The sequence below is a fragment of the Phasianus colchicus genome, chromosome 17 (assembly GCF_987193195.1).
Source record: "Phasianus colchicus chromosome 17, bPhaCol1.hap1.1, whole genome shotgun sequence".
Classification (NCBI taxonomy): domain Eukaryota; kingdom Metazoa; phylum Chordata; class Aves; order Galliformes; family Phasianidae; genus Phasianus; species Phasianus colchicus.
The window spans coordinates 6,717,100-6,738,794 of record NC_143452.1 but is presented as its reverse complement, the minus strand read 5'-3'; the positions used below and the strand labels follow the sequence as shown (position 1 = coordinate 6,738,794).

At 41.1% G+C, this 21,695-nt stretch overlaps 2 protein-coding genes, 1 long non-coding RNA gene and 4 other non-coding genes across 22 annotated transcripts in view; 1 reads left to right on the top strand and 6 right to left on the bottom strand.

Annotated features, from left to right (window-relative positions):
* Positions 1 to 8,364: 8,364 nt before the first annotated feature.
* On the bottom strand, positions 8,365 to 13,708 carry LOC116227250 (uncharacterized). Of its 6 annotated transcripts, none has more exons than XR_016471982.1 (6): positions 12,426 to 12,742; positions 12,293 to 12,339; positions 11,872 to 12,018; positions 11,201 to 11,329; positions 10,215 to 10,349; positions 8,365 to 8,780 (listed from the first exon to the last, which is right to left on the bottom strand). XR_016471982.1 is itself a non-coding variant. In XM_090152225.1 (6 exons), the coding sequence occupies exons 1-4, from the start codon at positions 13,090 to 13,092 to the stop codon at positions 11,286 to 11,288; spliced, it is 582 nt and encodes a 193-aa protein (XP_090008351.1). In that variant the 5' UTR covers positions 13,093 to 13,708; the 3' UTR covers positions 8,365 to 8,780; positions 10,215 to 10,349; positions 11,201 to 11,285. The 6 variants fall into 6 exon arrangements, 2 of the variants coding, with proteins under 2 accessions (XP_090008351.1, XP_090008352.1); XM_090152225.1 differs by lacking the exon at positions 12,426 to 12,742 and adding an exon at positions 12,749 to 13,708; XR_004166516.2 differs by lacking the exons at positions 11,872 to 12,018; positions 12,426 to 12,742 and adding an exon at positions 12,749 to 12,767.
* LOC116228063 (small nucleolar SNORD12/SNORD106) lies at positions 9,800 to 9,894 on the bottom strand. The gene has a single exon (XR_004166702.2). It is a non-coding gene; the product is annotated as a small nucleolar SNORD12/SNORD106 (small nucleolar RNA).
* On the bottom strand, positions 10,419 to 10,510 carry LOC116228046 (small nucleolar SNORD12/SNORD106). Its single transcript, XR_004166699.1, has one exon. It is a non-coding gene; the product is annotated as a small nucleolar SNORD12/SNORD106 (small nucleolar RNA).
* Positions 11,400 to 11,489, bottom strand: LOC116228050 (small nucleolar SNORD12/SNORD106). The gene has a single exon (XR_004166700.2). It is a non-coding gene; the product is annotated as a small nucleolar SNORD12/SNORD106 (small nucleolar RNA).
* Positions 12,406 to 12,497, bottom strand: LOC116228056 (small nucleolar SNORD12/SNORD106). Its single transcript, XR_004166701.1, has one exon. It is a non-coding gene; the product is annotated as a small nucleolar SNORD12/SNORD106 (small nucleolar RNA).
* On the top strand, positions 12,967 to 16,114 carry LOC116227267 (uncharacterized). 2 transcript variants are annotated; one of them, XR_004166523.2, is made up of 3 exons: positions 12,967 to 13,049; positions 13,744 to 13,840; positions 16,027 to 16,114. It is a non-coding gene; the product is annotated as an uncharacterized LOC116227267 (long non-coding RNA). The 2 variants fall into 2 exon arrangements; XR_016471983.1 differs by having other exon boundaries at positions 15,735 to 16,058.
* A 3,293-nt stretch (positions 16,115 to 19,407) lies between these two features.
* The window catches only part of STAU1 (staufen double-stranded RNA binding protein 1), a 28,136-nt gene continuing 25,848 nt past the window's right edge, over positions 19,408 to 21,695 (bottom strand). For 5 of the 10 annotated variants that reach the window (XM_090152214.1, XM_090152216.1, XM_090152219.1 and 2 more), the window contains 3 exons: positions 21,020 to 21,105; positions 20,880 to 20,927; positions 19,408 to 20,367 (listed from right to left, as the gene is read on the bottom strand). In XM_090152214.1, coding sequence (XP_090008340.1) covers positions 20,280 to 20,367; positions 20,880 to 20,927; positions 21,020 to 21,105 — 222 coding nt within the window. In that variant the 3' untranslated portion in view covers positions 19,408 to 20,279. The remainder of the gene's footprint in view (positions 20,368 to 20,879; positions 20,928 to 21,019; positions 21,106 to 21,695) is intronic. The other 5 variants (XM_090152217.1, XM_090152218.1, XM_090152222.1 and 2 more) reach the window with 2 other exon arrangements.

Genomic DNA, 21,695 nt, shown 5'->3' with positions numbered 1-21,695 from the left:
TAAGTTTATTACAAGTAGTCTTAATTTTAAGTTTTTGGTTGAGTGTGCATCCAAAACCTTGGCTTTCACAAACAGTCTAGCACTTAAGTTTCATAAATTTAAATGCCCAGTTCACAAGAGGGATGACATTAGTTAAGTTTTTCGCTGACATTTGTTAACTATGCTAATAAAAAAAAACATTTCTGATTACATTGCCAGGACTAAACTTATCTGAACACAATCTGGCTCTGTACTCCAGGTGCTGCCTGCATCACACACTGCTTTTATCAAGAAGTCAAAGAGGTCAGAGAACAGGACTCAGCTTAATGTCTGCCATGCTGAGTTCCTGGAAGAAGCCACCAAGGGAAGACGTCTGTCTGACCCACACCAGTTTGCCTGCCAAAGGTCATCTGAGGGCTTCTCAAGCACGCCATGAGTCAGATGCTTGTTGTGCAATCTGCCAATCAGGTGGTGTGGAAATTGCCATTTCAGTGTCGTAAACATCTGCCAAATAGGCCTCATTTGTGCAGGCAGTTCTGTGTCTTCATTGCATCTTCTACCTTGAAGAAGCATTTGTAGAACTAGACCTAGAACAAATGAATCCTAAATTCTAGACCCTCATCAGCCTTGGAGCCATTCTGCCTCTTGAAATCTATGTTTCCCCTTGTTCTAGCAGACAAAAAGAAATCCAAAGCAGGAAGCTGACCCTTGTAAATTAATAAAGTTTCAGTTAATCTACAAGGCAGCAGATGCTTGTTTCACTTAGGTGACGAAACCAGAGGCCTTATCTACAAGAAATGCATTTCCACAGGAGATTCAAGGACACTTATCTGCACAAATTCAGTCTCTGCAGATGATGGCTAAACACTTTGCAGCACATTAATAAGAAGGAAATAAACATGTTGTGAAGGAGAGCTAAAAAACAAAGCACTGACCCAAACTCCCAAAAGTCAACTCTCAGCATAAAGGGTCCTTTTTGTGACTGGCATTTCTGAGTGCAACAGGAGAAGAGCACACAGTAACAGCAGGGATGAAGATAAACACAACCTTTAGTATTAGCTCACCTATTTAATGGTTTTATTTAATTGATACAATTTACATGGCAGAAATGGTCACATTTATTTTCTACAGTGAGAGCAGAAGCTGTCATGGGCATAGGAAGGCATTAATCCATCAAGTATACAGGTTCATTGGGATTCATTAGCAAGGATAATTGCATGAAGACAGAAGTTTCCTGATATTCTCATATCTGAAAGTGCATTCTTTCAGATTCTTTTGCATTCTTAGTGCCTTCTTTTAGGAACGCCCTAATTAGCCACTGTGGAAGTTATACAACCAGAGGATGCTAAGATTTAGGAAGAAGGGGTGAACTGCACATTTTCCTTTTTGGTTTCTCTGAACTGGTTTTGCCCTGGGACCTCACAACAAGTTTACACAGGCACAGTACCAAGTTCATCTCTCCAGGTCGTCCAGTGGTATCTGCCTGGTGGCTGACTGTCTTGAGGATACGGGCCATAAAACCCTACGTGTTTTCCATGGTGTGGAGACAAGAGGCAATTTTGGACAATCGTGCTACGGATGGTAAAGGGATGCACTTTGCTGAAAGAACAGGCTGGAATGAGAAAATTAAATGTAGCAACTGCCACAGGGTTTTGCAACTCCATGAGTCTTACAGATAGCGGACAACACTGCAGTTGCATGGGATCATCAGTTTTAGAATAAACCTTGTCCCTGCCAAGTTGACCACTATGAAGTGACTGAGGGAGTGCTGGGAGCTAGTGAGGACCTGCCTATTACAGTTGGATTTGGGTGATTGCTGGGCCATCCAGCCAGAGGCATTCTTTGAGGTTACAGAATTGCCTACAGAATACAAAGCTATTGTTCAGTGGTTAGACCAGAATTCTAACCTAACACATCACAGCAAAAGATGTTTGAAGTTTTTTGTTTGTTTCTTTTCTCAAAACTGTACTTCCATAGACCTCTGTGACTCCACCAAGTCACTTTAAAAATCAATGAAGCATTGTGAGTTTTTGTCTAAACCATATTATAGCACTGCTATCAACAATGTACCTGACTCTAAAAGCCTTGCAGAAAATATTTAGGATGGGATATCCGGACTAGACTTTAATGTCATTTTTAAAGGATTTTAATGATATTCCTAATGAGTTTAAGAAATTGGCATTACAAGCCCAAACAACCTTTGCTCCCAGTATGAGGAAACTGAAGATGAAAGCCTGTGGGATGCTCCTAACAATTCCATCACAGTCCTCTCTACAGAGCTAACCCCACTATCTCTCAGGGATCTTATTTAGGTTTATAGATCAGGCAAACCTACAGGAAACCACAGCTCACTGACAAGCCTGTCACCTGTGGCTGAAGCCAACAACACACTCCCAAAGGCCTGAAAGCTCCTGTCTTCCACTAACCCTGCTGGCCTCCTGTATGGCTTTACATCTCCCTCCTCATACCTCCTGAGCCACAGATGGAGGAACAGTGCTGTGATGGATAGACAGGCTCCATCAGACGTCTGACAACACCCAGGTATCAGTGAGCTTTCTTTTTCACTGTGAGAGAAAAATCATTAGGCTCTTCCCTGGATGTGCCTTTGTCAGATTACCTGTCACAGTTCAGACAGGCAGAAGGCAGCCTGCACCAGAGTAAGAGGCACCCACTTGGAAAGAAAAGGCTGTATCACATCTCTCACACAACAGGCTATGACATCTTTTGTGCCCATCATGTCCACTTCATGTAACATAGAGACCATGCACCCAGCATTTGTAGTGCAAGTCTGGCAGTCACAGCCCTGACTCTGCCTGCATTCCTTCACTGAGAAAAGCCATCTATGCTTCCCCTCTACTCTGCTTTATTCTTACAAGTACCTTTCTCCAGAGAAATTAAAAAAAAAAAAAAAAGTGAGCCAAGAAAAGAAGAATAAGGTGCAGATTTGTACCTGCTATATAAAACTAACCAGATGACTCCTTCTACTTGCCTTCTACTTGCCAAAAGGCTAAGTAAAAGCAGGTCTACCTGCTTTTCTGCTAGAGGAAAAAAAAATCAGTGTATTTGTATACAAAGACATCCACCAGGTCACTGTAACACATAATGAGACACCAGAGTTCATTATTTCTCTCTCATCCCCATTGATGTTACTACTTGTCTTTACCTCTAGCAATCTGACATTGAAGGATTTTGACATCACTTTGGTACCTGGCATAGCACTCCAGATCTGAGGAAAGACTGCCAGGAAGAATGTGTCATAGTTCAGAAGAGTGACAGGGTTTGCAGAGGGAAACCATGACCAAGGGCAATCGAGACCAGCTGCATGTGTGTCACCCTCATGATACAACACCAACTGTTGTGGACCATGTGCCCATTGTATAGGTTTAGGTAAGCTACAAACCTTTGACAACCATTTTCTCCAGGCAGTTTTCACAAGCCCTGTTAAGGTGTTTCCACAGCAACATAAATTGCTGACTAACAGAACTTCTCAGACAATTCTAGTCCTCCTCTGCAAATTTCCAAGAAAATTGTACCTACAAATATCCTGCTGTAAAACAGTCTTCTCTGAACTGTTGTTGTGAAGGGCCTGACCCACATCTATAAGAAAATGGATTTCCTCTCAAGACAGATCATCTCTCAGGAGAATAAAATGTTTTTCTCTCTTCTTGGTAGACAAAATTCTTAAGAACATGAATGAAGACTAAGCCAGTGTAACAGTAGGAGCAACACTCCCAAGAGCCTGCCGAGGGTTTGTGACCAGAAGCATGAGATAGCAGCCAGAGTAGGGCAATGTCTACAATCATTACAGATGTGCAGCACATGGAAGTACATATACAGTTATTAAACAAAGACAGAGGTAGACTTTAGTGTTCCTTCTGCGAAATGGTATCCAGGTTAGCTGCTTCCTAAGGGCCACGCTCTATCCCAGACTGCTGTGCAAGCATTCCAGTATATGTGGGAGGATCAAAAGTCTCACTCTTCCTATTACAGATCAACTCTAAAACAGAAGCATTAAGCTGTTGAACACATTTGAGGCCACCCACAGTGGCAAATACAAGCACATGTGGAGCAGAAAGCATGACCTACCCCAGGCCAACCCCTGGGTGCTGATGTACTGCACCACCTTTGGAGAGTAACTTTCAGGAACGAGCTTCAGGGAATTCATCTGGGCAAGCACAACCATGTGGGATTGCATCTGCTTACCTACCACACTCAAGCACTAGATGAGCCTGCTGGAAGGATGCTTACCACCTGGAGATGAACAACATGCCTTGCTTCTTTGTGTAGTCAATGCTGAGATTGCATCTGCTTGTCTCTCTTACCCCAGACATCCTTGCTGAGAAAGGTTACCCAGAGGAGTATGCGTGGAGAAATGAAGACAACCCTTGGCTTTAATATCTGGTTTGAGAAAAGGCTACCGAAGTCAAGCTTATTCTCAGCACTAGAGGGAAGACTTCAAGGTGACCCTGCCACAGCATGCAGAAACAAACAGCAAGTGACAGGCACCAAAGAAGTGCAGAGACTCCAGTGGATGCTTTCTAAATATAACACTAAAGAAATCAAGCAGATCTCAGGTAGCTCAGAACCAGTCCTGAACTCATTTCCATGAACTCACAAACAATCCTAGAAAATGTAATGGGACTGCTCCTAATTTACACCATGTCTAGCACGAAGTATTTATCTATAATCTTCAATATTGAGCTGGCAATGTTGTGCCAGCAGATCCAACAGTACCAAAACAAACCTGGGTTGCACTGAGATGGCAGACTTCACCCCACTGCTGCAAGGGAAGTGGCAAAAAGGGTGGAACAGGAAAGGTTCTAACTGCAGAACCTCTAAAAATAAGCTGTTAGAGAAACAAACCCCCTGCTTCAACAAAAAATATTTTTTCCCTGTCTGTAGGACAGCTTGAGCGTCCCCAAATCTGTATCTTCCCAGAACAATTACAAAACCAAGTTTTATTTTATTGCTGTCCACAATAGTGTCTAGCCTGTTAACAGAGTTGATAATCGAGTAGTTTTATCTATTGATGAACAGAGATTGAGGCAAAGGCAACAATACAAACAGTAGAAGCAGCAGTGAATAAAAGGACTGTGCTATCCCATAAGCTAATGCACCCACTTAACAGACAGGTCTAAAGAAGTTAAAAAATCAACATACAGTCAAAAAAGCATTCCTGAATCTTAATCTTAGAGAACACAAATGTGAAACCTCTCACTGTGTATGAAAACACAACTATTAAAAGCAACATCCAGAGAAATAATCTGTGCTATTTTCCTCTCAAATGCTCGTGGCACCAAGAAACAGAGCTGTTTCAGAAAAATAAACATTTGCTTAAACATATCAGCCCAGTGACCGCAGATTTCAGTTTTAGAAAGTTACCCAAGTATATGCAATACAACAATTGCCTGTTTCTGTTATAATTGATGGAGCTGACAAATCCTGTCTTTGTTCCTCACTGCCCTCTTCAACCACTTCACAGCAGCAGAATAAGAGCCTAGGACACACTGTGATTTTCCTTTGCTTGTCTCTTAGAGATGGCAGGGAGCTCTCTGTGAAGAGATGCAATCAGAACAGGCTCTCAGTCAGCCTTTGTCCAAAACATTCCTTCTTGCCTTCATTACTTCATTCAAAACACCCAGCCGTCACAGTCAGGGGTGACCAGTGTCTGCAGAAGTCAGGCAACACTGGGGCAAAAAATGCCAGGTGAAAATTGCTTTTAAATTCAGTGTAAATCTCTCATCTTTTAACAAAGGGCTATATTGAGAGACTTTCAAATGGGGTGATTTTACCTGCATTGATAGAGCCAATTGAATTCATTTCCTGTTTTTTCTATTACCAGGAAAGCTTAATTCACTGCACAGCTGTAAGCTGTAGTACTACAAAGTCCATTGCAGCTCAAGTTTTTGAATAGCTTGCTGTTACACATGGGGAAATTACCTGAGCTCAGAACACAGCAGAGTGCTCAGAGCTGCCAACGACCACACTCAGTCTCTCCTCATAGGTGCATGGGGATTTGGAGCACAGGTCTGGAAGGAGTGCCAGGGAAGGCCCTCTAAAACCAAACCAGTTCCAGAAAGATTATGGCATCAGATGTATAACGAAACTACCTATGGTCCCCCTGTTTGCAGGTGCATTAGAAACCACACCAGGAAAAAAAAAGCTTTGAAACAAAAGCCTGTCAGTATAGAAGACCACCTCTACCCTTCCAAATAAAAAAGCCTCTGACAAGTTCAGATTTACTTGCATGTGACTTTTAGAATTTCTCTCCACTGTCAAACTAATTGTTTGACACAGACAGATATCAAACACTAGTCCACTGTTACTACAGCAAACTACTATAGTGACAAAGTGAAAGCATCCCAACTATAAACACACACAAATGAGCAGTTGATGAGTAAAACCTGTCTGTTTGGACCTTAACAAAGCTTTGGGAGAGGTGCGCACACAGCACCCCCTGCAGCTGCCAGGTCAGAACCCTGAGCCCAGCTCACAGCATGCAGTTCAGTTCCTCCAGCTTACCAGCCTGCACCCACCCTGAAATGCTCCTGAGTTACAGCAGATCAGCCATCTTCAGTGCTGTCATTCACCCCTGCACATACTGAGTAGCACCAAAAGTTCAATCCTAACCTGATTTCTTGGCAAGAGATAAAAACACACAAAGGACGTTTCAAGATACACCTGTCCCATTGGACAGCTAGCAGTCTCTACTCCACAATCCATAGAAAGCTTGCTGGTAGATACTCTCATTAGATTAAGTTTTATTAGCAGCCCTGATCCCTCGTTAATATGTTCTTCCTTGAAGAGATTATGCTGTTCATTGTTATTGAGAAAAATCTCTATCCAGTTTAATGGAAGACTCCTTTTTACATGCTGATTAATTATTTTCCATCATCACTGTATCCTATTACATACATGCTCAAGACCACTGTCAGTTCAAATACCAAATCCCCTGCTACAATGACTGAAACTGTTATTTACAGTTTTAGGAAATGGAAACGCCCTGCAGAGATTCTAGGAGCTGTAAATAACTACCAAGCTATTAATTAAGATGTTGCTATCAAGAAGTAAAAATAGCATTTAAATACTTAAAATTTAAGGAATTATTTCCTGCTGCATATTTCCTTAGCCTGTTATCCACTCACTTCTCATTTTTGTCCTTCAGGTGCTTCAAGCAGAACAGCAGCTGCTGGGCTAGCTAGCTCAGTAGGGCATAAGCATCCACTTGCTTCAGGCAGCAGCCACTTCCTTAGTATTTGCATGCACAACCTATCAGAGCTAGCCCAGGACTAGCAACACACAGACAGGTGGCCCTGCTCCTCAGGAAACTAATGAGGCTGCAGGATTGGTTTTAAAATACATTCTTAATGAACCTACTAACTACTGTGCTGCTTCTCAACAGCACATAGGTAACTGACTACTTCCATCATTAGGCCTGGGGTTTCAATCTCAACTTGCGCTGTTTGAGACACTCAGTTAATACAGGTCCCAGCTTTCCACAACAGCTTCAATCCAAGAGGCTGTTTTACTTCATTTGCATTGCCAAGAGGGTATACAAATGCTATCAGACCAGGACCTGCATGAGCCATCTGCCAAGGTCTGCTTGACTGTGCACCATGAAAACACCATTTGATTGCCAGGCTAATGCTCATAACAGATGGAGAACACCTTCATGCAGAAAGCAAACTTACCACTATTCAGACTCAAGTGGACGTTGCACAGCACAAGTTCAGATATTTTGCTCCCATTGAGGCCAGGTATGTGTATTTCACAGAGCTACTACAAGTCTGGAGGTACAAGAAGCAACATTCTCTAAGGATTCCAACTACTTCTCTGGTTTTAGGGAAACCATCTTGTTCAGTGTTTTCCTACTTCAGCACATACATAATTAATTCTCCTGCTCTGCAGATCAGGAAGACTGCCAAAAAGCATCCAGGGGAAGGTTGCAGGAGCTGAATCAAGATCTGCCAATAGTCTCTAACCAGCAGTAGTCATTTTTGCTATCTGATCACACTGCACAAGGGAGACAGAAGCTGGTATCAGCTTCTCTTCCTTCCTAGATTGCTCTTAACTCTCTGAAGGAATCACATATGGAAGATTTTGCAAAACTACTGTGACATACTTACCTGGAACATTCCAGCACACTATCGTTTCATAGGAAATGTCAGCAGCTACACATCTCAGTTAAGCACCTTTTGCTTCAGAGTATGTGAGGAGTAGCTACCTTGCTATGAGACCATGACCCTTTTTTCCTTAACTGAAGCAGAAGGCAGTTCAATGAAAGCCACCACAGTGATACACTATCACCACCCGACTCCAAAATCCAACAATTAGAGCATACAGAAATTGGCTGTTATAAATATGGAAGACAATTTCATTCGACAGTTGAGTTCATACAGTACACAGATTTTATTAAACAAAATTCTCCTTGCATACAAGACCATCGTATATGACAACAGCTTTTTCAGGCTTCCTTTAATGTCAAGCAACATTAGTTGTCATGTGGTGAATACAGCCTTTGCAGACAAAAATCATCCAATTACGTAAAACATGCAGCAAATTCCAGAATCCATTATGATTAAATACATCATATGAAGGAAAAAAAACACAACATCTGCCATCTGTTAGTTGGCAAGACCAAGGGAAAAGACATGGGAGTTGTTTCAATGATACGGATGCTCTAGTGTGGACAAGGATCACAGGCAGCAGCATGGAGAGAAACATCACTAGCAGAAGACAGCTTTCGCCTAGTACTCTGAAACAACAGCAAATCCTCAGGCCTTCTGAGAGATCTACTCAACCTGTCAAGAAAACATCCAACATCATGTCAGTTCACTCCACATCAAACAGCAAAAATACAGCTTTCAAATCTCACCCCCAAAATTCTTTAAGATGGTAAGGATTGTTCTGCAAACAGCCACAAGAACTACTGTACTGCCAGGCACTCCAAATAGGACACTCTTGGAAAAAAATCTGGGGGAATTTCATAGTACTTGATAAAAGTCTAGGGGAACTAACTGAGCAGAGGGTGCCAGAGTACTGTATTTGATCAGCTCTGCCATCTGACACAGATTACTCAAACTCCTTTAGAATTCTAGTGTGCTACACAGAAGGGTCACATTTGTGCTCTCCAGTTACAGGCTACTGAGGAGACTTCAGCCTCCCACAGAGCTGTAACAACTGAACATGGGTTACACAAACAGCAAGATCAGGCTGCAACTGAATGAAGCCAGCAGTAAGTATTTACTCAATGAAGCAAAATTTTCTTATGCACATTTTCTAAAGCATTAGTGAAACCCTAAACAAATAGCCAAGTCTTCAGAAGATATCACATATGATCCCTTACAGAAGGAAGAAAAAAAAACACCAAAAGCAATCCCTCTCTGCAAAACAGAAATTTGCTGAAAGCTGACATTTATCCACTTATAAGGCATGGAGAATATCTCATTCACAAGTAAAATAAATCCACAACAAAGGTTCCCTGACTTCATAAGCAACACTTCATTTTAACAGTACTGAAAAGAGATAAAATGAAAAAAAAAAAATCTATGTTTATGCCCTTTTAAGTTAAATTTAAACTTGTCAAAGCTCTCTGCCATTTCTGTTACTGGCAATCTTCTGAAAGCCAAAATCCTTTCACTTTCAGTCTTTTAGACTTTTATGCATGTCAGATAATGTAATGCAATCAGTATTACAAAGATATGCACAGACAGCACCCTCCAGTGCAGTTTGCCCTCTGAGCATGCAGCACATACAAACTCCCCACCCATAGGCATGAAGCCTCAATACAGAACCAAATGACAAACTGAAGAATCTTGCATCTGTGGAATCAGACAAATCTGGCTTAAATTTAAGTTTGTATCAGCATTGCCGATCTGATGGGGAAAAAAGTTTGAAGTCATCATATACCACAGAATGACAAATGCTCTTCAGCTCAATGTTGAGACATTTTAAAAAAGCCTTCAGGTCCATAATAACCAAGAGGGCACTACACCCTGCACAAAAAATGGTAGAAGAAATCAAGAATATTTTAACAGGTGTAAACTTTCAGGTAAACTAGTAAAAAGTGTTTTCATCACCACTGCTTCCAGGTTACTGTCTTCCTTCAGCGTTAGTCCCTGCTCACTGCCTCACTTGCTACCTCAAACATGCTGTAAGAGGACAAAGGTAATGCACAGAGGGCTCATGCTACAATGCTCAAACCTATTTATCAAGTCTCCAGGGAAACCACTTACCTTTGCTCCTCTATCAAAAGTGGAAGCAGAGAAAGCCAAGGGCAACTGCAGTTGTCACACAACTGATCCACTGCTGCCTACAGCCATCTCATCAGGTCTCCAGCAGGCCCAACGTCCCTCTGCCTTCACAGAGGCCTAGGAATAAAATCCAAGGAATGTTAGCACTGAACCCAGTGAAGCTGTGGGACATCACAGCCTTTTCCTGCTGGTGCATCAGACAAGATCTGGCTAGAGTGATGAGTAATCAACACTGTCGCTCTGATGGGGAAAAAAGTTCAGTCATCACCTACACCAGCAGGTCCAAGGAGTTACATAGCCACCCATATTAGCCATGCAGTGCTCTCGCCTCCTGAGACAGTTTCAGAGAATGGTGAACTAATGGCAGAAGCATGCATACAGCTCCACTGAACACTAATAGGATCTAAAATCCCCTCAACGCTTCCTCAAGCTGGCTAGCACTCAAACCTCAAACTCAACAGCCTCTCTTCCTAAGGGATCTCATGTCAGGATGGTCCCCATACCATATTATGGCAGCTGCTCTGAGCAGATTACCCCCATGTCTCCAGGCAGAATGACCTTACAATGAGTCCTATGAACACCATTTATCTAGAAAAAAAAAAAAAATGGGACACAGCTATAAACCTACTAGTCTGCTCCAGCTAAACCTGCTGGCATGGGCATGAAGCTGCTGATCCCTTGCTATGCTGCTTTCTGTTCACTTGTCACACCTGCCACTTTGGGCATGATGGAACATGAGTGACACGAGTCACACAGGCTCCCACTGCAATGCTTCTGCACAAATAAACCCTGTGCTTTCATCTCTGATCATTAGGCTATGTATTGCAAATTATATAAAGGAAGTCTTCAAGGATACTAATTTGACAAAGCATTTTGGAAGCAGACCCTTTTTTTTTTTTTTTTTTTTTTACTAAGTTTTTTTTTTTTACTAATCAACAACAGAAGCCTTACAAACTTGCTATTTTTACCTGTTACAGGTTCATGCATGGTGGTGCAAGCCAGGACGACTGCCTTCATCACACAGCTGATCCACTGTTGGCTACAGCCATCTCATCAGGTCTCCAGCAGGCCCAATGCCTTTCTGCCTTCACAGAGGCCTAGGAGTAAAACCAAAGGAATATTTTGCATCGAGCCACACATGGCTGTGGGACACAGCAGCTTTTTCCCGCTGGTGTATCAGACAAGATCTGGCTAGTGACGAGTATTCAACACTGTCGCTCTGATGGGGAAAAAAGTTCAGTCATCACCTACACCAGCAGGTCCCAAGAGTAACACAGCCACACTCCCACCTCCCTAGGCACGTCCATAGGGTCTGCATAGGCTTACACAAATCCTTCCCCAGAAAGAGCCAGCTGATTTGCCTGCTCAACAGGCTCATGGCACAGGGGAAGCACTGGAGAGCACCAAGAAAAAATGATAAAACGGGCTTCAGGGAAACTTAACATAGGAGGGCAGCCAGAGATAACAGCTTATACACTTCTGCAGTACAACCTCTACGAAAATGAGGCATTTCTGCCCAAACAACGCAAGGGCAGGAGGCTGCACGTGCAGCTGTGAGTGCCGGGCAGTCGCCAAACCCCAGGACACAGGAAAGGGGCACGGCCACCGCACGGCCCATCCCACGAGCACTACCGCATACCTGCCAGCAAGCGGCAGAGTAGAGAAGTGCCGAACCAGCCGTTCCGCCCGGGGGACGCACAGCTCCGCCCATGGGCTCCCTCGCCGCGCCCGCAGCTCCGAACAGCCGCGCCCACGTGTCCGCACGGGCTGGCCTCGCCATGCCGTCCTGCCGAGGACACGGCGGTAACCGGCGATCCGAGCCGCGGTGCTCGTGAATCGCCATCCTACACCTGACACCTCGCGTGTGACCGAAGCGACGCCATGCCCGCGTTACAATGCTTCTGCACGAGCAAAACTGCTTCCGGCTGTACAAAACCTAGGCTGACGTTCGCATCTACTCATATTTCAAGTCTCCAGAGATAATAACGCGGCAAAACGGCATTAGAACGATCCAGGAAGCCCCTTAAAACTCGCGTATTAAAAGGACTTAGGAATCTCACCCACGGCGGAGCGAGGCGGGCAGCTGCAGCCGTCCATCACAGCGGGCCTGGAAACGAAACAAAGCAGCAGTGAGCACGGAGCGCGCAGCTAAGGGACAACGCGGCACTTCCCTGCTGGTGCATCAGACGAGACCTGGCTGGAGTGACGAGTGATCGACACGGTCGCTCTGATGGGGAAAAAAGTCCAGTCATCACCTACACCAGCAGGAGCCGGGGGGGGGGCAGGGCTGCACGGCCGCGGCACGGCGGGCCCTCAGCGCAGCGTTGCGCAGGGATGCGGGCCCAGGGACGCGGGACGGAGCCGGGAAGGCGGGCTGCGAGGCCAGGCGCTCCCTCACTGGGGAAGAAGAAAGGCGGCAGGGCAGGCGCTGGACGCGCTATGAAGAAACAGAGCGGAACACCCGAACTCAACGAGCCCTCCTCCCTCCCCCAAGACGGCACGGCACCTTCACTCACCTCCCAGCGGCGCAGCAAGAGGCCGCCGGGCCGCACGCACCGCGCTTTATGCGCCGCCTGGCCCCGCCCCGCCTCGCCCCGCCCGCGCGGAGGGCGGGAGCCGCCGCCATGTCGGGCGGCGCTTTCGGCTCTGAGGTTTCGTGCGCGCCTCCGCTCTGGTGCCGCCTGGGGCGCGTGGCGCGCTGTGCTGCAGGGGGGCGGCCGCCATTTCGCGGTGCGGCTGAGGCAGCGCGAGGGGCCGCGCGAGGGCGGGCGCCTCCGGCAGGGAATCGCTGCTGTGCCCGCTCGTCCTCACAGCGAGGTGAGAGGAGGCTGCCCGTCTGCTCTGCTTCCGTACCTTTCATATTTTACAAGGCAGGAAAGGTCCTGGAATGTCAGCTGTGCGGGTGCTGCCTGCACCCCGTGCTTCTGGCATCGATACATCTTATAAACTCTTCTTGGAAAGAAAAAAAAAAAAAAAGGCTCAGGGATGTTCAGTAACTTGCCCAAAGCAAACGACCGATCACAGCAGCACGGTCCAGGCTCTTTCTAAGTGCCTCGAGAAGCCACAAGATGTTTTAAACACTCAGAAACAAATGAGCCTGTCTTGCTTTATTCATCTTGTCTATTTTTTATTTACTGACATCCATATGGTGCCTACACTTAAGCCTTGTAATATGTTTGGCATAACAATATATAATTCAACTACCATAAAAAAAATATTCTTTCCAAATGAAATGTGTTTGTAAGCAACTAATTCCAAAAAGCAGCTTATCAAATGGGACTTGTGGAAAAAACTTCAATCCCATTAATCCAAGTTCCAAAACATGAAGAGATGAAAAGGCAGTCCAGAGGACATTTTAGGATTATAGGGAAAACTAATCTTGTTACACTGCAAACCCATGTCACATACACAACTCAAAATGAATTGTAAATGTGACCCAGCTGAATTTTAGCAAGAGACCTTTTTGCACATTAAAGTTCTCGTGTTTTTTTTTTTTTTTTTCTTGCTACAGACTGTCATGGGTTTTCCTGCAAAAATGACAAATGGATCACGGCCACATTGTAACTGAAGCAGGAAACTCAGACCTGTTGGCAGTAGCAGATTTAGAGGTCAGTAGTTATTGATCACCAGAGACACAAAACAAAACACTCATACAGAGAAATGACAGTGTTGATTTTCTTATGACCACAAGCCTTCCCAAAGATATAATCATCGCAGCCATGCAGGACTGGGTTTAATGCTGATTTAATGCTGATTTAATGCATCTATTTCAGGTTCAGCCTTAAAATTGATCAAAACATTTTAGTTTTTCCAAGCCCAGATAAGTCATTTAGAAAGTGTAAACAGCTTGTTAGATGAGCAACTGCCTTGCTAATAGCTGTGCACTGAGGACATAATTTCTATTGATGCATGATACCAGTAACATTTTGCAAAATTTTTGGCTAAATTCTAAAGAAAATGTTTTTTGAGGAAAAAGGTAGCTTTGATGGCTTACAGATTACTCTCTTTTATTATTAGCAAATTAATTTTACATAGGCATTGATAAAAGACACTGCTCTGTCATAACAAGATGGAGCAATGGACCAATATGGTATCAACTTGAAAGTAACTTTAGAGAAGGATGTGAACATTTTTATCATGCAAAAATAACTGAGTGTTGGTCAATTACATGGGACAAACTTTTCAACTGCAATGTTGAAAGACTGTGCAGGAACACATTACAATACTTTTCAACTCACACAGTACGAGAGAAAGCACAACACAGCCAGCTAAGAATGCTCAGAAGAGACAATTACTTAAACGTATTTAGCTTTTGTGAATTTGATGTAGCACATTTTCTTCAAGTTTCTATCCCCTTTAGTAATCAAAGTAACTCAGTGGCTCAACATTTTAACACATAAGCACTTCAGTATCTACTCAGCAAACTTTAAAAGGGACTAGACAAACATTTTGTGCAAATATAGTGGCAGTTTGTAGGAAAGTTGTACTGAGCCTCTTTTACAACAAACTACTGATGGATTTACTTTTTCAGTGATACTTTCATTTCCCAATTGTTTTTTCTTGGCAAGAGCTAAATAGTCTTCTCTCCATAAAAACCAATCTGCTGTGTAAAAACTGCAATGAAAGCAATACTTAGCAGTCAGACCATAAGATATATCTTTACTGTGATGTACTTTGTAACAATTTTAAAATTTCAAGTACAGCAACTTAAAGAGATTGTACCCATGTTAAAATGGGGAGTAGGAGATCATGTCTGTAGAGATGCTCAATTGTACCCAAATAGCTTTTGCATTTAGTCTTAGCCATGAAAAACATCAGAGGTTTTGTCCCTTTAGCACAGAGCCAAGTTTGCCTCCTTAAGGAGCATATCTTCTCTAAGAAATGAAAATGACAAAAAAGGTAATGAAAGAGTTGTAGTTTAGGATGACAGTATTAATAGCATATTCTGTCGAGGATATTTTTGGCATAAATAAATAAAGACATTCAAAATCTGAAACACTGCCTCTTAGCAGATTGCTAAAACACTGTGAAATTGGAAATAGGAGAGGAAATATAGTTTAAAAGTGCTATTTTCATTTCTAGTTGAATACAATTTGTTTCATTAGGATGCTGCCAGCAGTACAAAAAAATAATTTATTTTGTCTGAGAATAAAATAAACTCTTGGATAAGTAAAATTCACCATCTGTACGCTCTTATTCAGTTCTAATCCAGGGAGATTAAATAAACATCCGAGAGATTTTGCTTTAACAATTTATGTTCCCCAACCTCCTTTCACAGTACATTTAGGGTCTTGTTCAGAAGTTTTTGAGTATTAAGTGTATAAATCCAAGCAGCAGGTAACGGGAAGCAATACAGCATGTTGCAGTCACAAGATTAAGCTGAGTATTTTCAGATTGGTAACTACTTCTGGACCATATTTCTTAATCTGAACTTTGAAACATATATGAGAAGCCTTTAAGGAAGCTTTTACACTGATACACGCTTGTTCTGTTTATCTGCAGATTCAAAATGAAAGCACCAAACAATTATATGGTTGCTTCACAAAACAAGATTTTGTCAAATGGTACGCAAACATCCGTTCCCTTCCTGAAGCTAGGTACTTCTGCAGCCTTCCCCATTCGTCTTTATACATTATTACATCAGAACAAAAATCCTACTTTAAACTTTGACAAACAAGTTAGAACAGAATTTTGGTTTGATCCTTAAATAACACAGTAATTGCAATGAAATCCCAAGTACGTCTAAATTTAACTCCAATGTACATTAATAAAATGAATGTTCTCAATTCTCTAGGCAAACAACTACCCTACTAGTGGCAGATTCCCTGGCTGAGTCCATTCATGAAGGATTTATCCTAAGGAAATACCGGCCTTCCAATTGAAGTCCATTTGAGACAAGGTGAACCAACAGTATAAGAGCTTCAGTAATAGCACTGTCTAGTTACTGTCACTGCAACTAGAACTAAGTGCGAAACAAGATCCCATTCTAAACACAATCTGAAGTATGGGAATGCATTTTAATATCATGGAAAAAACATGCATCACAGTAAATCCACACTGCTGCTCATTATGTAGGCATATTGTGGCTACCTACAGGTCAGCATTCTCCAAAATAAATTTTGCGTATTCTTCTTTTTTGTAAGATCCATCACCATTAGTTTCAGGGTGGAAATCATGAAAAATTACATCTCTTCCTTTGGGAAGTGAGGGTTTCCTAATAACAGATAAAATAATTTGCTTTAAAAAAATCCCCTGAAGTGAATTTTGTTATTCCCCTCTACATGTTGCACTCTTTCAGCTCATGAATAATAAAATGACCCATTGAAGAAAGCAAATAATACCTCCTGAATGAACTTTGGCTACCCCAATTACCCACCTTGTATATCATGTTTAGAGTCCAAGCTGTTATTAAAATAGGAAACTTAGACAGCAGTCATTAAGCCCAGTAACACAGCAGTGGAAAAGGCTTCACTTTGTTAAGTTTTGTAGGCAGCATATCTATAAAGCCAATTCTCAGGTTCTTATTCAGGGCATTGAAATGGGACATTTGACTGCATTTCTCCAAGAAATAGTGGCATGGTAGCACTCTTGACAAGAACCGCTAATAAATGCAGCACTTTACAAAAGCACAGAAGCACTTTAAGAAAAGCAACGTAAAAGCTGCTAGACATTAGAACTGGCTTAAGGCTTTGACATTTTAGAAAGCAGTAATAAGTGCTTTCCTTCCAATATCAGAAAATAACAACTTGAAGACTAGAGTCCATCCAAGCAAAGGAATACAGACAGATAGGACATTTCCTTTGGTGAAGGAAAACGTACTGCATACTCTCTCTGGTCTCTTCTGCTATTATTTATAATCTGAACAACTAGAAAATTAACATAAAAATACTTCCAGAATCTTCTTGAAAATCCCAAGCTGCTACTTCAGAGCTTATGTGCTCTGTATTTCCTTTTGGAAGTAGGATGGATAGGCATTAAAAAGGTCTAAAGAGACTGAAATGGACTGAAATTCAGTGGCTTTTTCTGCCACATCATACTCCTATCATTCAATGACCTGCCTCTTTGGGAATCAGGGTCGAACCACCTTCTTCCACCTCAAAGCAGTGGCTTAGAAGCAGCTCTACTTGCAGAACATCAGCTCTATGAGAGGCTGGAATAATAATGTCATAAATTCTGAAAAGAAACAAGGTCACTATATCAATTGTTAGCATAATAGTTACAAGACTGATGTATCATACTACATACTTTGTTTTCCTTATTCCCTTTTAAAAGTGATGATTTTTAAAGGGAAGTTCTCTGTACAACTAAAGGAGTGCAGAATTTCACAGTTTACTAAATATACAGCAGATTCTGGGACAGCAAGAACAGTAGTGTCATATTGCCAAATATTTTGGGAGAAACACGGGGAAAGATGCATTCATTTATGAAAAAGTTGGTGGTAATTTAAGCAGAGTCAGATAAGATAAGGAAATCTGATGGAAGGAAAACAATATTAGCCATTTAAGATCTGAATATGACAAGGTTGTTTTAGAACAGACCTTATACATTTTTGTTTTGTAATGGGATCATTAATGAAAGGTAAGACTGCAAGTGAGCCCAACCTAATGTAGACTGATGATCACATACTGAAGCTCCAGCTCATTCTGTTGCAGTCAAAATATTTTATAAAGACTAGAAAGTGACCATAGAAAGATTTATTATTTCAAAGATTATTATTTTAAAGAAAGAATCCAAAAAGATGCGTCTTTGCAGACAGCACTTCGCTAGTACTCAGAAATGTATAGTTTATACATTTACCAACACTAGCCTGTTAGATTACTGCAGTCAGGGTATTTCTTATTTACCTCAGTTTCTGATCTTATTTTTTATATTTCTTTTCTTTGTGGAACATTCTATAGTATCAGCTGAATTAAAGTGTAATGTAAAGCCTTTCAATTACATATAGTAAGCAATCATTCTCATCAGCACTTGCTGCATCAAGAACAGGAGTCAACAGAAAAAAAAAAAGTGACTGTAGTGCTCTAGAAAAAACCCCACACTTATCTATAACTCACTTGTGTTACCTAGAATCCACACGTGGCCATGAATTCTTCCATCATGTGGCTCTTACTATAAGGTCTTTCACAAAAGGAAGCTTCTCTTAAATAGCACCTCTATGATGATTGATGCATTTATGAGCATTGAAATAGGGATAACTGTGGCAAAGTACCTTAAAATTCACAGGAAACAGCACTATCAACAAATGACTTACTGAAAAGATCCGTTCAAAGAGAAAACTAAGTTGCAGCAGATATGTGCAGGGAGGCCATCTACACTGCTATCGATGTGATATTTGTTTCCCAGTTTTGTTTGATAAATAGCTTATAAGTTGTAAGAATTTGCAATACAAAGCCTCAGCCTAGCAAGTTTCTTTTAATTTTTGAATGTACATCATTTAATTCTACAAATGTTAAAAAAAACAAAACCTTTACAATGTTTTTTGCGCTTATAATGATCAAAACCAACTTGATTCCATCAAATTTTGTATGCAGTTAATGTAGCCCAATTGCTTTTGATAATGCAAATAAAAAAGGCTGAGACATTTAGCTCAGAGTTACATGTGCAGTAACTGCTTTCTATGATGAGTTACTATACACACTGTATATAAGAAGTGTTGCTACAGATTACCAGTTAAGTACACATGAACATAGTTCACATCCAAATGACACACTGCCATGGGTCAGTCCACAGTGCCAATTTCTGTTGCTAGAGGGAAAGTTTCGTTTAATTTTTTAAAGTACTACTTCCCCAGAATTACTAGGTGCAAGGCAAGGTTATGACTCAAATTACAAGCAAACAAGGAAACTTGAAACTAGAGAAAAATCATTCCAACCTGTTGCACCAGGTTTCCTGTCATAATCACAAGGTTAGTTTAAGCTCCCATGAATACAGTTGCACTAATACACTGCGGCACAAATTACAAAATGTACCTACATTACTTTTGAATTTCCTCAACCTTGCCAATTTTTCACATTCTCCACATCACTAAATAGTAATTATTTATATGTTGTTGATAATCATTGTACAGTTACGCCATAGCTTTACAATACCGCCCGTACTATATCACAAGCATTACAAATCCTATAGAAAAGCAGCCCCTTTAGTGGCATACAAGAATAAATTAACCCCCAAAAAATTTAGTATTACCATTTATTGGTGACAAACACTACGTTTTACTTACATTCCATGGGGAGAAAAAATTCCAGCGTAAACAATGAACTGAAGCAGTACTTAACTTGCAAGGCTATCGTGCTTTACCTGGACCATATGCAAATACTTTATTGCACACAGTTCAGTGCGCAATAACACAACATCAAAAGCAACACAGTTTATATATAAACATAGGTAATTTTTTTCAGCCCTACATGGAGATGTAATTAAACAGTATAAAGCACTCAAGGAAAATCAATCTGCGGTTTTTATACATTGAGATCATATCCTGTAATGTAGTGAGCTGTGTGCCATCTATACACACAATCCTTAAAACACAGATCAGAGATCACTTAAAGTCACGTTGCATTCAAGTTCCCATACCCCTACTGAACAAAACTAGAAATTAACCAAATATGATCGAAGTTTAAAATTCCTGAAGTGTTATAATTCATTCAACCGTTGGATAATTACTGGACTTCTTAAAAATGGTGGACACACAATTTTTTTGCAGAGAAACTTGCTATTTCAATAAAAACAAAATAACCACATACATGGATATGATCTTCCCAAGTTAGTTCACAGATAACATGTCAGTCTCAGAAGACAAAGTTTCTAAACTGTGCTATTGTTCTAGATACAATTAAGAAACTTTTAAATGAAAAATTTATAGTGTCATTTCAATCAAAACAACATAATGAAACTAAAAATTTATCACTGTTTGAAGAAAAAGCAACAGTTATGATTTAGACACTACAGTAGGTTGTAAAGACTGTAGCACTCTAAAACAGGTTACATTAATAGGAAGCATTTGATTTTCTCTGGTGCTTTCATGTTTGGGTCCAGTCAAATGCCTTTTTAGGCAGTGCTGTCCAGTGTTTGTCCCAAAGTGTTTGAGTTAGCCGGTTTGAGAAGAGGATCACTTTCCATTTCTTGTTTCACACATCTACGAATGAGGAAACATCTGTTACTTATGAGATAAAACACCACTTTCACTAACTAAACACTTCTAAATCTGATACAAAGGATTTGAGGTGCAGATGATGATCTGCTTACATGCAACTGGCCTCAATTTTTAATCAATCAGTACTTTACTGATTCAACTATTTTGATAGCTTGTTATCTAAATTACAAAACAAAAAGCCACTTTTTTTTCTGCTAAAAGACAAATTTACAAATCACTCTCCCTTTCCCCTACCACTTCTTCTGTGAGCAAGCTGTGAAATCTAAACCGAGATTACAATTTACACACAGGAAATTTCTAGAGGCTGCTCTAATACTTAAATCCACAGAAAAACATCACACTATTTACAAATACATGTAACTACGTAACAAGCAGAGATATCACAGTCAAAATTCCTGTATATCACAGCCATCACATTTTATACTTGCTGTAGCATTAAGCTTAATAATTCGCATTTGACACGTGAAAATTAAAAGCTGGATCATAAAACCTACCCTCTTGTCCTTCTCAGCAAGGTAACAGCCCTTGGTATTTTAACTTCTCTGGCAAAGAAAAAAACCCTCATATTTTATTTGTTTATCTTAGGGTTACATGTTTCCAACAATACAAGGGAAAGTCAATGGGTCACACTCACACAGACATTGGTCCATTTCCTGTTCTTGGCATCTCTGTAGTTTGTTGGTCCAGCTCAGACAGCAACTTCAAAATGTTTAATGCAGCCTAAAGAAAAGAAGTAACATTCAACAACTCGAGATCATTTCATTTGCTTAGTGAAGTGGGGACTGGGACTCAAATAAGCATTCTAATTTCGGTAATATATTTTTTAAGAATCAGAATTATGGCAGAAAGTATTACATGGTGTAGAAATTGATCTTACTACAATAAACAACAGAATGGTACTGTGGCTAGAGGATTCCCATAGCATTTGTTTTAGCAACAGGGAAACATTAATTCAGCAGTACTATTAATATCAAGGAAAAAAAAAACAAAATTAATAATGGCTCCGACTGTACAGTACTTGGGTAAGGACATCAGAATACACAGAACCAAGAAGTCCTCCACAGAATAAGGAAAAAAAAAAGACAAAAGCATCAAAGACAGGGTACAAACAGGGCACACAACCACATAAAAGAAGTATATTTTGTTAATGTGGCACAGCTAATGCAGAAGTTACTTCCTTTAAGAACTGAAAAGATTTTTCAGTTTTTTTCAGATCAATTTCAGGTACACCTCTTCCAAACACCCCATTAATTTTGGCACATGCTTTAGTGAAAGCTGAATATCTCAACATGGGAATGCTCTCACATCAG